Raw genomic sequence first — 13,572 nt, 5'->3', positions numbered from 1 at the left:
CTTCCGTTCTCCTCTTCCCGAGTTTTTAGGCAGGCCCATCTTACATACTTTTGTTACCAAACTCTCATACACTCTAAAAGTTTGATCAGTTTCCTTATGGGCTTGATCTAGTTGTGTATTAGCCACCTGTTCCCTCTGTTATTGTTTATTTATGTATTGTTAAAGATAACATTCTTATGTTTGCAAGTTCATGTGTGTCTCCACATGTGTTAACTCAAATATTACAGATTAAGAGGACCCTGCTTCATGGCTCTAAAATCATGTGAATTAGAGATAAGCAGCTCCAGTGCCCACCAACAGCAAATTTATTTGTAAACAAAGTTAGCTGCCTCAGGAATCTAGAATTTTGAGTTAGATTTTCTTAAGGTTTAACAAAAGAAACCTTCCCTTGGCAAAAGACTGAGGTTAAAGAGTGGTGACCAGTCTACCTTTTCCTTTCTTCCCTGAGTTTAGATAGGAATCAGTGTTTTAATTGCAGGAAAGAGCAAGACTGTGGTATCTCACCCATCAGAAATCAGATCCCTACCAAAGTCTTAGGGTGTTGTGTTTGGGAGTTCATCTATTCAACAGCTGTTACTAAGGGTCTACTGTGTGTCAGGCTCAGGGGTAGGCAGTGGGCATACAGCAAGAACCAAGCAGACAGTCCCTGCCCTCAGGGAATTTGCATACTAGTCGGATAGACAACAAATATATCAGCTGGCGCTAAATGCTATGGGGAAAAAAATAAAGCAAGATAAAAGAGACTGATATTAATGGGAGGGGTGTGCTTTTTTATAGAGTACTTAGGAAAGAAAAGTGAGATGGTGATATTTGAATAGGGACCTGAAGGAAGGGGGGCCGGGGCGCTGGGAGGGGTAGAGATGGGGGGAGGTGAGCAGAGGGAGCACCTTACAAGCAGCAGGAACGGGGAAATGGGGGAGGAAGTTGAGCGAGTGCTTGCTGTGCCTGAGGCTGAGCGTTGGGGCATTTGCCATGTTTATATGGTGAAGATGAAGAATCAGCAAAGGAGAAGTAGTCGGTGAGACAGGAGAATAGAGAGAGAAGGTACTTGGATGCCAGGTGAAGAACCTGTTTCCAGAAAAAGGGAGTAAACTCAGTGAAATGTTGCTGATGGGTCAAATAGGTTGAAGACGGAGAACTGTAGCCTTGCGGGACTCTGATATGCTGCTTCAGTGGAGGGGTGGAGACAAACCCTCATTGAAATAGGTTCAAGAGAGAATGCAGAGTCCGGATGACTCTTTAGAGGATTTTGCTCTCCGGAGGAGCAGAAAAATGGGATGGGATCTAAAGAGTAATGTGGGACCAAGGGAGGAACTTTTCAAGATGGGAGGTGTTAGTGTGTTAGTAGGCTGATGGGAATTAGCTGATAGACAAGAAACAACTTGACGCAGAAAAGAGGATAGGGTAGCAGAAGCAATGTTCTTGAGCACACGAGCTCCTTGTGATCAAGTACTTGAACGGAGAGATCACTTGAGGCAGGAAGACTAGCATCCACAGTGTCAAGAGGGAGGCTGAGTTTGTTGTATAGTTTGGTACAGTGAACAGAGAAGCAAGTAAAACCAAGTGGGCCACCAGCACATCAACTTCCTTTTCTGCTCTTGCTTTGATTTCTCTCCTTGTTTCTGGCATCTGTGGATTTCCATTTCTTTGACCTTCACTTTTTTGTTTTTAAGATGAACATTTCTGTGGTTTAGAGTGGGGGGCAGTGGTGCTGTCCTTGAGTTATTAGTCCAGTGTGTTTTGTTGCTGGAAGAAATTAAAAATAGATCCTTTGAAAGGATTTAAGAGGCCTTGATGTTATGTTATAGGGGAAACATTATACAGAGAACTTTTAATATAATTGAAAGTATCAGAATATACAGTATATGCTAAATGATAACTATTTGAATGTTCAGAAAAATTCTCTTGCCTTTTGTCTCCTCAGTTAAAGGTGGAAGGACTCATCTGCGTAAATAAGCATAGTTGAAAATATCAGAGATGCTAGTTTAAGCTTTATTGTTAAACTTTATTTTTTCAAAATAAAAATATATTTACCTTTTTCCTGATTGTAAAAGAAATACATGTTTGTTGTAAAATATTCAAACAGTACAGAAATGTATAAAGTGAAGTCAGCTCTTCTAACCCACCCTGAAGTCCAGGGGCTTTATAAATGCATATAATTTTAATTATCCAGATCAGAGCAGCCTGTCTCACAGTGAGTTCTTAAAAAGGACAGGGCACAAAACTGACCTTTGTTTCAGAATTAAATGTTTGATAATGTAGCTTTTGACTTGTGGGTTTTCCTGATCACTGAGCAGTTAAGTACACAACGGTTTTAAAGATCTGACTTAATTGATGAAACGCGGATTTGTACTTAGCACATTTTGGGGTCCTTTTATAGGAGAATGAGGTACTAAGAGCTGTGGATCACAGTTCCCAGCATGAGGAAAATGAGCAAAGAGCATCAACCCAGAGGGAGAAATCACTACAGCAGAAGAATGAAGAAAATAAAGTAGCAGATAAACCTGCCTGGGAGGCAGAAAAGACCTCTGAACCTAGAAACGAGGTAAGCAAGTTAGAATATCCTGGCCGTACCATTTTGGCTTTAAGGTAGATTTTACGGCTTTTGATAGTTTGTGTTGAGAATGAATTTTGTGTATGTGTGCCTTACCGTTAAGTAAACCTGATATATGAAAATACATGTTTTTTTAAAACTGTGGATGTGGTTATTTGGTTGACAAAGGAATCAGTCCACAGAACATTGTATCTGGTTAAACTCACAGACCCCATCCAGAAACTTGCTAGCAGGTTTTGCTGTGTTTGCAAGGGATAAAGAGATGGCTGGCATCCTGACCCAGGAATCCTCAACCAACCAACCAACCATTTGCAGAAGCAGCCAGGTTGGCCCCTGCAGGCATATCACCCTCAGTCAGCTAGGACTCAGGCGCAAGTCCTCACTCAGTCTCCTGGTATGCCATGCTGAAGGGGCAGTCCAGGAGCCCACTTTGCATCTTTGACCAGGCCGAGTAGGATAACCTCCTTGGCTCCTCTCTATAACTACACTCATCAGCAGTGAAAAGGGTGTGTAGAAAGATGAACTCCAGAAGCTAGGCTGAAGGAAGGGATTCTTCCTGTAGCCTGTGCTTCCTCCCTTCTTTCACCTGGAACATAATTCTGCTCAGCCCTGCTGAGGTCCTAGCCCACAAGCCTGGCAAACAAATGCTCCAGACGGGTCTGGAGGTTCCACAGACCTTTAGCCACTTGACACTTCCCCTGGCACCCTTGCAGGTTTTTCTTGCCCTGATGGGTCTCTCTCAGCCCTGAACTGCCCCAGGTGGCATTTAGGCCATGCCTTGGCCCTTCTCAGACAGCCCACCATCATTGTAGCCTTATTACCTATGTAACATCACACCGAACATCACATGATTGACAGTGGAGTCAGAAAACAGCTCTGCTCCCTTTGCCCACCCACCACGCCCCCACCCCCTCCAGCCTGTTCTAAGCTGTTCTAGGGAACTAGTTCTTCCCCTACACGCTGGGTGAAACCTGGGACAGACCCTGTGACTTCTAGATAATCAAAGATTTCTCTCCCGTCATCCCAGTGCAGCAGTTGATAAATATAGCCAGTGTTAATTCTCAAAAACTGAACTGAAATTTAGTTCTTCCCCTCCTATCCCTGCTGCAGCCTCAAAGCCTGGCTGAGTGGAAAGGGGTGTGTGTGGCCAGCTTCTCTTTTTCCCCCATTTTTCCTCCCTTGCTTGTACAGCCAGCCGTCTTGGAGCTGAGGGTGTGATGGGTGGTAGGAGCTTAGGAAAGGTGTTCCTTGACTGGTGCCAGCCTGAAACTGTTTTCCCTGGACTGTAGGATGTTATTTAAAACTGCTTCTCTGTTGGATGGGCTCTTTCACTTCACAGGTTCTTTGGAGACCCCACCGCCCAGCTGGGAGTCCTTCACCTGCCCTTCTCTTCACAAGGACACATACACCTCCACCTCCAGGTGGCCTCTCAACCACGTGCTGGTCCTGGAAACCTGCACCTCACCTCCTTTATCAGTCCAATCACTTCTCTAACAAGCCCTTGCTTGGCCTCTTGCCCTCATTTTTCAGGCAAGCTCTGGATGCATATCTGCTGTGTTCCCTAAACACACCATGTTTCTATGTGGTTTCTAAGTCCCTTTTTGCTAGTCTCACAGTGGGGAGCTCACCCCAAGGAACCCTCCCATTTTCACTTTACCTCTCAGGCTGTTCAACACTTTTATGACCTACAGTTGAGGATCCCATTGCAGCCTGGCATTTCACTGTGAAATGCAGGTGTTTCCATCTGCCTCTGCTCTTACCCACTGTTGTTCTCCCCAGGCCTTGTGTTTTCCTTGTAATTCATGTACCTTCCTGTGGCTTTACCACCTGCTTATACACACACATCAGTGCCAGTGAACACTGAAAGAACCATATTTGTTTTGAAGGAGACATTTCAGCTCACTTTCCTGAATGCCTCCCAAGTTACCTTTTTTGAGGCAAAAGATGTTTTTTTACCAGTCTCTTTACCACTTCACTGTGTATAGATTTATGCTCTTGGTTCATTTTTCTCTTGGGTATGTCTTTGCAATTACACCCCTTCACCAGACTTCCCAGAAAAGTAGCAACTGTGTTCTCTAGAATTACCTATAGTAACTAAGGTAGTTACTATCACTGCTAGGTAACAGGCACTGGTTAAATAATAATGAAGAGATAGATGAAGTAGGGAGCTTTCCTCAGAATTTAAAATTTGACTTGAGACAAACATCAATTTGAACAAAACCTTCTAGAAACACATCACTTAGAACATGACATGACAATTACACACATTTCTTGTAGAAGCGTCTAACAACGCGTCTGCTCTCTTACTGAGATATGTTACTTAGGAGGGAGTTGTCTGTGACCAAAGTGAATCACTAGCATTTGAAAATACCTAGGATGACTGACATAATTCACTCTTTAACAGTAAGTTCTTTCTAGCCCCACTGCAAGCCTGGACTTGGCTAGCTGTTAATGAAGTAAAATACACAGTATATATAGGAATATATATATACTGCTCTGAAGATACTTTCCTCTCACTAAAGACAAGCTGAATTTATATATTGCTTCATCTTTTAAAAGGTATAAACTCCTAGTGATCTCTGTTCAAAATGCAGTGAATTCTTGACGAAAAATAGAACTGTTTGTATTTTATGTGAAGATTTAGGAAGGAGGATGACTGCAAACAGAATGCTCTCCATAGTTAAAGCCCTCAAGTAGAAGGCATCCAGCCCGTGAGATTCTGAAGAGAAGTGAATGAGGTTTTTTTTAAGAGGTGAAGGCAGGTTTAAGGGAAACACAAAGGAAGAGGGAGGCCCCCCCATGGACTAGCAGTTACCTGAAGCCACCACAGCCAATACCACCCTGAAGAGCAGAAAGGAACCTGGGGAGAAATACAGCTCGATGAGGTGTCTAAGGGACTCTGTCACACCTTGCACCCTCCCATCTCTTGCCTCTGTCTCCTGTGGATCACCCAGGGGGCTAGCTCCTCAGACCTCTATCTCCAGGGGCACTGAAGAGGAAAACAGGTATCTAAATAAAACACATCTTTGACTAGCTAAGGAGAAGTCCATAATTCATTTTAAGCAGAATGATCTTCATACATCATATTCTGCATATTAAGGGTTTCGGGTTTCTTTTCTACAAAGTGTTATTTACCTACAGTTAAGGATTGTTTTTGCAGGAATGCAGATTTGTGATGTTGTTATTCATTCTCACACACTTGTGACCATCAGGCAGATTTTGGTCTATGGCTAGCCAGGACTGATGAATCAGGTTTATGAAATTTCTTAACTAGGAATCATTTTAAATAATCCAACTGGTGAAGAAGTCTGCTACCCACTAAGAATGTGTCATTTGCCAGTTAAAGAAGAACAAGAAATCTTATTATTCACCAGTTTACCTTAAGTAAGTCCTATAGCATCCATAGAAATAGAAGCCTTGAAAACATGGCTTCATAGAACCCAAGGTATTTTGCAGACAGAGAAACCCCTAAAGTAAAAAGTTGGGGATGGGAGTTACACACAGCACAAGTCAGGAATTTGAACTTGCTAACATGTAAAGACATCCCTTTGACACATCAGATGCACAAATCCTGGATAAGACAGAATGGATAGTATCTGCAAATGTATAAGTGAACTCAAAAGCAAGACACAGAACTCTACAGATACAAGCAGCAAAGAGGGAACTCAAATCCAGAATTTAAGACAATCAGGCACCAAGGCTGAACTGTATCCAGATGCCATGACAGAGGCTGGAGTTGGAGAGTTCCCTGCTTTAAAGCTCAATGTTTAAAGCCTTTTCTGGTTCAGGAAATGAGGAATAGAACAATCCTAGCCACCAGCGAGGAGACAGAGCAAGGAAGCTGTCCATCCAACCTTTAGAAATCAGAACACTAAATGGTGTGGATTCCGACTACCATCACCATTAGGAATCCTGAGTCAAGAAAAGGTCTAGAAAATGATACAAAAACTGGTCCTTGCAGAGAAAAGTATAAAACCTAGTTCATACTAACCCTTGGTATGTGTCATTGCTATAGAAACTGTTCTCAAAGACGAGCTCACCTTTACATAAAGAAAGAAAAAAGTGATTGATAGAATATGAAAATCTAAATTATTTCTAATAGGAGTCCCAGGAGAGGCAGGGAAGTATGAAGGAGAAGCAGTATTCAAAGAGTTTATGGCAGAATATATCCAAAATTAAAATGATCTTATGTCTCAGATTAGAGGAATACAGAGTCCCAAGCAGAGTAAGTAAGTTAAATCCCAGACATATCACAGTGAAATGGCAGGGCAACAAAGACTAAGAAAAAAATCTTTAAAACTACCCAAGGGAAAAAAAGATTAGCTGTTGTAAAATGACAGACCGATAGCATATTAGTAATAAATGCCATAAGACAGGGCTGAGGGAAAACATTAAGCGTGAGAGATAAACTATCACTTAAGCATGAAGGCAAAATAATTCCAGGTTACAAAGACTAAAGAGTTCCTGGAGCCACTCTAGAGAACTATCAAAGTAATTATTTCAACAAACTTAAACCCTTAAGGCAGGAGACAAAGCAATAACAAGTTGATAGAATTCTGGTAACTCTAAATATCTTGTAATCAATTTGGAAAGTTGGCTGGAGAGGGACAAATAAGGTGGAACTAAGATATAAGCTAAAGACATAAGATGAAGAACGGTTAGGGCAGGAATGGAGAAGTCATCAAGTTAAAAGGTTGTTTACAGCAGGATGTTAAAATACTGAGTACTAAAAAAGGAATAGAACGTAAAAATTTAAAACTAGAGATAAAAATCCAGCATGGATATAACACCTGGTTACCCTTTCCAGATTAAGCCTAAAAGCCCGAGTCAACCACTTCAGTCTTAATTTAAGTGAACGATGCACCTTCTTTTTCTAGATACATCGAAATGGAACAGACACAGTTTTCTCTCTGGAAGACTTATTTCAGTTGCTTTCATCACAGCCTGAAAATCCACTGGAGGTAATGGCAATCTTGGCTTTTATCCTTGCAGGAAAAATATCTGCAGTGACCTCTCTCTGTGAATAAACACAACCTTATTACCTAGGATACACAGCAGTTTAAACTAATACTTAGATAACGGTTTCTAGTGCATTATTTAAGCACAGACTTAAGATTTACTTCTTACAGAAACACTTCTTTGGAGAATTAGCCAAATATGTATAGTTCCCCCTTCCAAATAATCACAAAGATATAATCAAATTCATAAAATCCATATTGAATCAAAACGGCAGTACACAACTTGACAAACTAAGGCACACCTTAGTTTTTCTGGCAGCATTACACTTTATGCTGGTCCAATTTGCTTTTAGATACCTCTCTCCCTGCAGTTAAGACTGTTTCACTAGTAAGGTATTAGAATTTTTGAATAACAAGACCTGCTTTCACACTAACATAAATCTTTCTAATTTCCCATGATGTTCAAAGAACAGGTCTTTCCTGACATAGCATATTCTCACCTGGGCTCACATCATGTATTCTATTGCCTGCATTATTTAACTAAGGGAAGTTATTCGTAGCCAACAGCATATCCTTACTTACATAGAGGAATTAACACGAGAAGAACAAGTACTGTATTAGGTACTAGAACTGCTATTAAAATAGTTTTATGTTATTTATAGTGCTCTTTTTTCCTTTCCTTTTTCAGGGCATCTCACTGGGAGACAGTCCTCTCCCAGGAAGTATCAATGATGGCATGAATTCTCCTACACATTATAATGCAAATTATAGCCAGGCTGTAAGTCACGATGTAAATCTCCATGAGGCCATGTTGTTGTGTCCTGACAATACATTTAGAAGGGATCCAGTAGCAAGGACTTCACAGCCACAAGAACTATTTCTGCAGTTAAATTCTCCTCTTACCAATCCTGAACAGACCCTTTCTGGAACTAATTTGACAGGATTTCTTCCATTTGACAATCAGGTGAGGGACCTAACAAACCAAGACCTTCTGTATGACCTTGATGTAAACATATTTGATGAGATAAATTTAATGTCTTTGGCCACAGAAGAAGGTTTTGATCCAATGGAAATTTCTCAGCTTTTTGAAGAACCAGATTCTGATTCTGGGCTTTCCTTAAACTCAAGCCACAATAGCACCTCTGTCACCAAGTCTAACTCCTCGCACTCTATATGTGAAGGTGCTTCACTTTCTAGTAGTGAATCTCTTTCCCACCGTGACTTAGAAGGGGCTGTAGGAGGCTACTACCCAGAGCCCACTAAACTTTGTCACATGGATCACAGAAGTGATTCTCATTTTCACGGGGACTTTGCATTTCAACCTGTATTACATAACCACACTTACCACTTACAGCCAAGTGCACTAGAATCCACTTATGAATCTTTTTCATGGCCTGGGAAGTCACAGAAAATAAGGCGTGGGTACCTCAATGACACAGACAGAAACTTAAGCCGTGATGAACGGCGTGCTAAAGCTCTGCACATCCCTTTTTCTGTGGATGAAATTGTCCAGATGCCTGTAGATTCTTTCAACAGCATGCTAAGCAGGTACTATCTGACAGATTTTCAAGTGTCGCTCATCCGTGATATTAGACGAAGAGGGAAGAATAAAGTTGCTGCTCAGAACTGCCGTAGGCGCAAACTGGATGTAATTTTGAATCTGGAAGATGACGTATGTAACTTGCAAGCAAAGAAGGAAACCCTTAAGAGAGAGCGATCCCAGTGTCACAAAGCTATAAATATAATGAAACAGAAACTGCACGATCTCTATCATGATGTTTTTAGTAGGTTAAGAGATGATGAAGGTAGGCCAGTCAATCCAAACCAGTATGCTCTTCAGTGCAGCCGTGATGGAAGTGTTTTGATTGTACCCAAGGAATTGGTGACCCCAGGCCAAAAAAAGGAAAACCAAAAAGGAAAACGAAAAAGTGAGAGAAGAAATTGAAGATGGATTCCATCCATATGCATAAAGTCGTAATGTTCAGAAACTGATCAAAAACCATTGAATCTGCTTCGAAGTTTAGCTCAAGTGTTATCTACTGCTACTTCAATCACTCAGTTAAGGCTACATTTTGAAGCTTATATGGACCAGTTTAGGACTTCAATATCAGACTTGGGGGCCTGTTTCATGAACTAATGTAGAAATAGGCTGACGTGATGGTCCCTTCAAAGAGAGCAAACACATTTCAAAACATGTTTTTATGATTTAAAATATTTTCATTTAGAGTTTTCAAGAACTGTTTTAGCTTAATTGATGAAAACTTATGTAGCTTTTTCTGTGGAAATAAATTTTGTATTTGATTTTAAAGTACTAACTTTCCCCTTTTATACAGAAATCCTAAGCAAACTTCTCTTCCAAAATATCCACATTTAAAAACACAGGTGAATATCTAGCAAATCAGGCAGCAGTGTTAAATTTTAAAAACTACACAAATTGATCAGACTCAAGTCAAACCGAATATAGTCAACACTGAACTGACAAGTGAAATCCCACCCCCCCTTAGACCTAACACATAAAACATGACATGAAATAGACCAAGCTCTACACCAGGATGCCCAAACAAAACAAACTGAAGCTTTAAAATATTACTGCATTAGGCTTTAACACCTGAAGACAAAGAGCGTCCCTGCCTCCCATAACTAGAGTTGCCTGCATATACAAAAATAGGACTAATTCCCTGACAGTAAAAGCCAGCCTGTAGGGATAGCTCCACATCTAGAACACTGACAGCTCACACCAAAAAAAACCCTAACTTGCTTAAATATGTAAAGATTTAATCAAGAATGTACAGGAGGCCCTACAAGAACTCAGACCACCACTAAGGGATGATAAGCACAGACTTTGTAAAGAAATGAAAATACTGAAGCAAAATGAAAGATATTCAGAAGCAAAAAGACAGCCATTTGATAAAAAGGACAATAGGAATGGCACTTGAAATGAAACCTCAAGAATTTTCTGAAGACAACTGCCCTGTCACGGTTTGAGAACATTAACATGAATAGTCTAATATCAAAATTAGAATCAAGGTTGTCAGATGTTTTCTGCGGTTATAACTGCCCCAAAACGTAAATGTCACAAGTCAAAGTTATTTTGGGTTACAGAAATGCAGGGTGTGGGTTTTTATAGTAAACCTTTATACTTTAAATTGGAGCTAACAATTTGTTCCAAGCCCCACGTAGTAGCAAAATGCTTCTAGATGCAAGTTTCGCTCTTCTGACCAGTTTTGTGCAATAACCACTTTTTCAATGGTGACAGGCTGGCTTTTTGCAAGGGAGCCCACCTCAGATGTCTTAGCTTCTTAAATACAGAGCTTCAAGGCACATTCTTTCAAGTCTACATACAATGTAAAATGCCACAACCAATTATAAGTTTTGAAACTGCAGGTATCCCAATTTGCTCAATTTCAGTGCTTGTTCTTGTCAGGCTCAGCATTCTCCCCAATCCCTGAAAATATCCAGAACATCAAACGGGCAAAAAAGAGGCGCACAGCAGAGACAGCTGGGATTCAAAACATTCGCAGCAACTGAAAATTTGAGATCCATGAGGTATTTGGTGCACTAGTGACCAAAGGTCAACGAATGCAGCTTTCACCAGCCAGTTTCATCTCATTTGCCATAGTCTAGTTTCTGGACAGTCCCTTTGAACAAATACCACACTGCTTTCCATCACTGATGTCAGCAGTGAAATTTTCACACCACTATTTTAGCCTAAGCTCCCTACTTACAGATTAAGATACACCAAGATTGAATATTCTGCTAGTTCAGTAGTCTTAAAAAAAAAAAAAAGCCAGGTTTTATCAGTTGAAAGGAATAGGTGGAGTGTTGAGAAATTTTGATTCTCAAGCTTTTATAAACAGATCAAAATGTCAAGTTCTAATGGAAGCCATATGCATTTTAATTTTACTGACTGTTGAACAGCTGTTAGCTATCTGACCCATTCCTTAAATAGTGAAATCACTCTTCAGCTAATCTGAACAAGACATGGATAAACAATCAAGACTTACTTGAATTGAGAAACAGTTCCATCAATCAAGGTTAGGGGGATGATAAACTTAAGTTCCCAAGTGTCTCTAAGTATTTGTTTGGGGGTTTAAATACAGACTGTAGCCGCAAAAGGACCCACAGAACTAGGTAAGATCAGCAGTGTTTACACCTGTAAATCTGGTAGTCTGTATAACTGGCCTTCGGCCTCTTTGAAGCATGTTTTTTGCTAGGCATCATTTTCCCTCCTGATTTCAGTGGACTGGCCCAAACTTACATTTTTTGCTACTCCCAACATAAAAGCAGTCTTACCTTCCTTACCTATAGAAAATACTGTTATTCCTGAAATCATCCCTTTGTCATAGAATTACATCAGTTGAGAATTAAAAGTGAAATCTGGTTCCGACAGGCGCTCAGCATCTCATTTGTCCTTTTCCTATTAAAACCTTATTTACTTTTCGTAGCTAACAACAGGCCATGATGAAATCCTCACAGGGAAATAGAACTATTGCGTGTAATCTTCAAGCAACGTGTGCTCAATATGATTTGGGTATCTGGATTCCATTTCTAGGCTGGCTCCAGTTCAGCACTGACCTTTAGAATACAGGAGCAGTTAAGAAGTCAGCCCAGCTGCCAGAACAACGAAGTGAACAAAGTCATCCTATGGAGTACATATTAGTGCTTAATAATTTAAATATTTTTCACTTAAATAGTTTAGTTGCAGTAATAGCAGAGCAGCATTAGAATCATTGGGTAGGGGGACTTCCCTGGTGGCGCAGTGGTTGAGAGTCCGCCTGCCGATGCAGGGGACACGGGTTCGTGCCCCGGTCCGGGAAGATCCCACATGCTGCGGAGCGGCTGGGCCCGTGAGCCATGGCCGCTGAGCCTGTGCTCCGCAATGGGAGAGGCTGCAACAGCGAGAGGCCCGCGTACCGCCAAAAAAAAAAAAATCATTGGGTATACCACCTGAGAATATTTGTTCCAAACTTTAGACTGATTTAAAATATAACTAAGCCACAATGTAAACACGCACTTTGGGTATACTGAGATTAGTGATGTTTTCTACCTTCTGCAAAGGCACCACATATCCACACGTTTGAACTAGTAATTGTCATTACTAAGGAACCAAGACACGATTCTTTTAAAGCCTCCCTTAATTGCCTCAGTACTTTTAAATATTAAGAATCACTTCAGACCAACTTTAACATACTCATGCACTTAATCGCAATACTGAAAACCACACAGAAGATCCAATTTCAAAAGCTTTTACCAAAGAGGAAAACACTCCAGATATGGGAGCCATCCCCCAAGATGGCTCCCAATATCGTGCTTTTTGGTTGTCATGTGAGTAAAACCCTCCCCTCCCACACTGTGATCACACGATAACTTACAAAAACACTGGTTGTATTTTGAAGATTCTTTTGTTGCTTCACTATGGGTAAAGGAAATAGCCAGTACCAACCTTCAGTCCTGTCAGCAGGCCATTTTGGATTCAAATATTCCAGCCCAAGTCATGTTTTCCCTGACTTACACACAACCCTAAGTTTCAGCTAGAAATCGCACAGCTAAGCTGTTTCCAAACTGCTGACCTACAAAAACAGTGAGGTGAAAATTTTAAGTTCTCTAAAATATTTCCTTTTAGAACAAAACCGTCCTTAAATCTCAATTTCTAAAAGAAAATTAGCAGCTCAACACACACAACATATACACACACAAAATACTCAACATTACCTATTGCATGTTTCAATAAACTATGTCATTTCGCCCCGTCAATACGTAATACAGATGTCTTCCCCTATTTGTGCTAGTGTTAAATGCTGGGTATTTTAGGGTTGTATTATACCAACTTGATTTATCTTCAGAAGTTAACTTCTTTGAAGAGCTAGACATTTTTAAGACATTAAGAATTATTTTTTCCTAGTAAATCCACAGCCAAATGTAAACAAATTTATAGCTGACAATGGACGCAAAGCTCATCTTCCGTTAGCCATCATTAGTTTGACTTACCTGTGAGATACCTCGTATCAAAACCAAAAGAGATAGTTAGAACAAGTCAACTTTACTTTGTCCCCTACTATT

General features: G+C 40.6%; 1 protein-coding gene across 2 annotated transcripts in view; it reads left to right on the top strand.

Moving 5' to 3' along the window:
* Window positions 1–9,701, top strand: part of NFE2L3 (NFE2 like bZIP transcription factor 3) — a gene marked incomplete at its 5' end in the record, with an annotated part of 30,913 nt that extends 21,212 nt beyond the window's left edge. The window contains 3 exons of one of the 2 annotated variants that reach the window (XM_082661754.1): window positions 2,381–2,545; window positions 7,432–7,515; window positions 8,201–9,701. In XM_082661754.1, coding sequence (XP_082517880.1) covers window positions 2,381–2,545; window positions 7,432–7,515; window positions 8,201–9,457 — 1,506 coding nt within the window. In that variant the 3' untranslated portion in view covers window positions 9,458–9,701. The remainder of the gene's footprint in view (window positions 1–2,380; window positions 2,546–7,431; window positions 7,516–8,200) is intronic. The other variant, XM_082661755.1, reaches the window with a different exon arrangement.
* Window positions 9,702–13,572: the final 3,871 nt, after the last annotated feature.

This window comes from Grampus griseus (genome assembly GCF_964374135.1).
Source record: "Grampus griseus genome assembly, chromosome: 9".
NCBI lineage: Eukaryota > Metazoa > Chordata > Mammalia > Artiodactyla > Delphinidae > Grampus > Grampus griseus.
The sequence above is the reverse complement of the archived record's forward strand: the minus strand, read 5'-3'. Positions and strand labels throughout refer to the sequence as shown.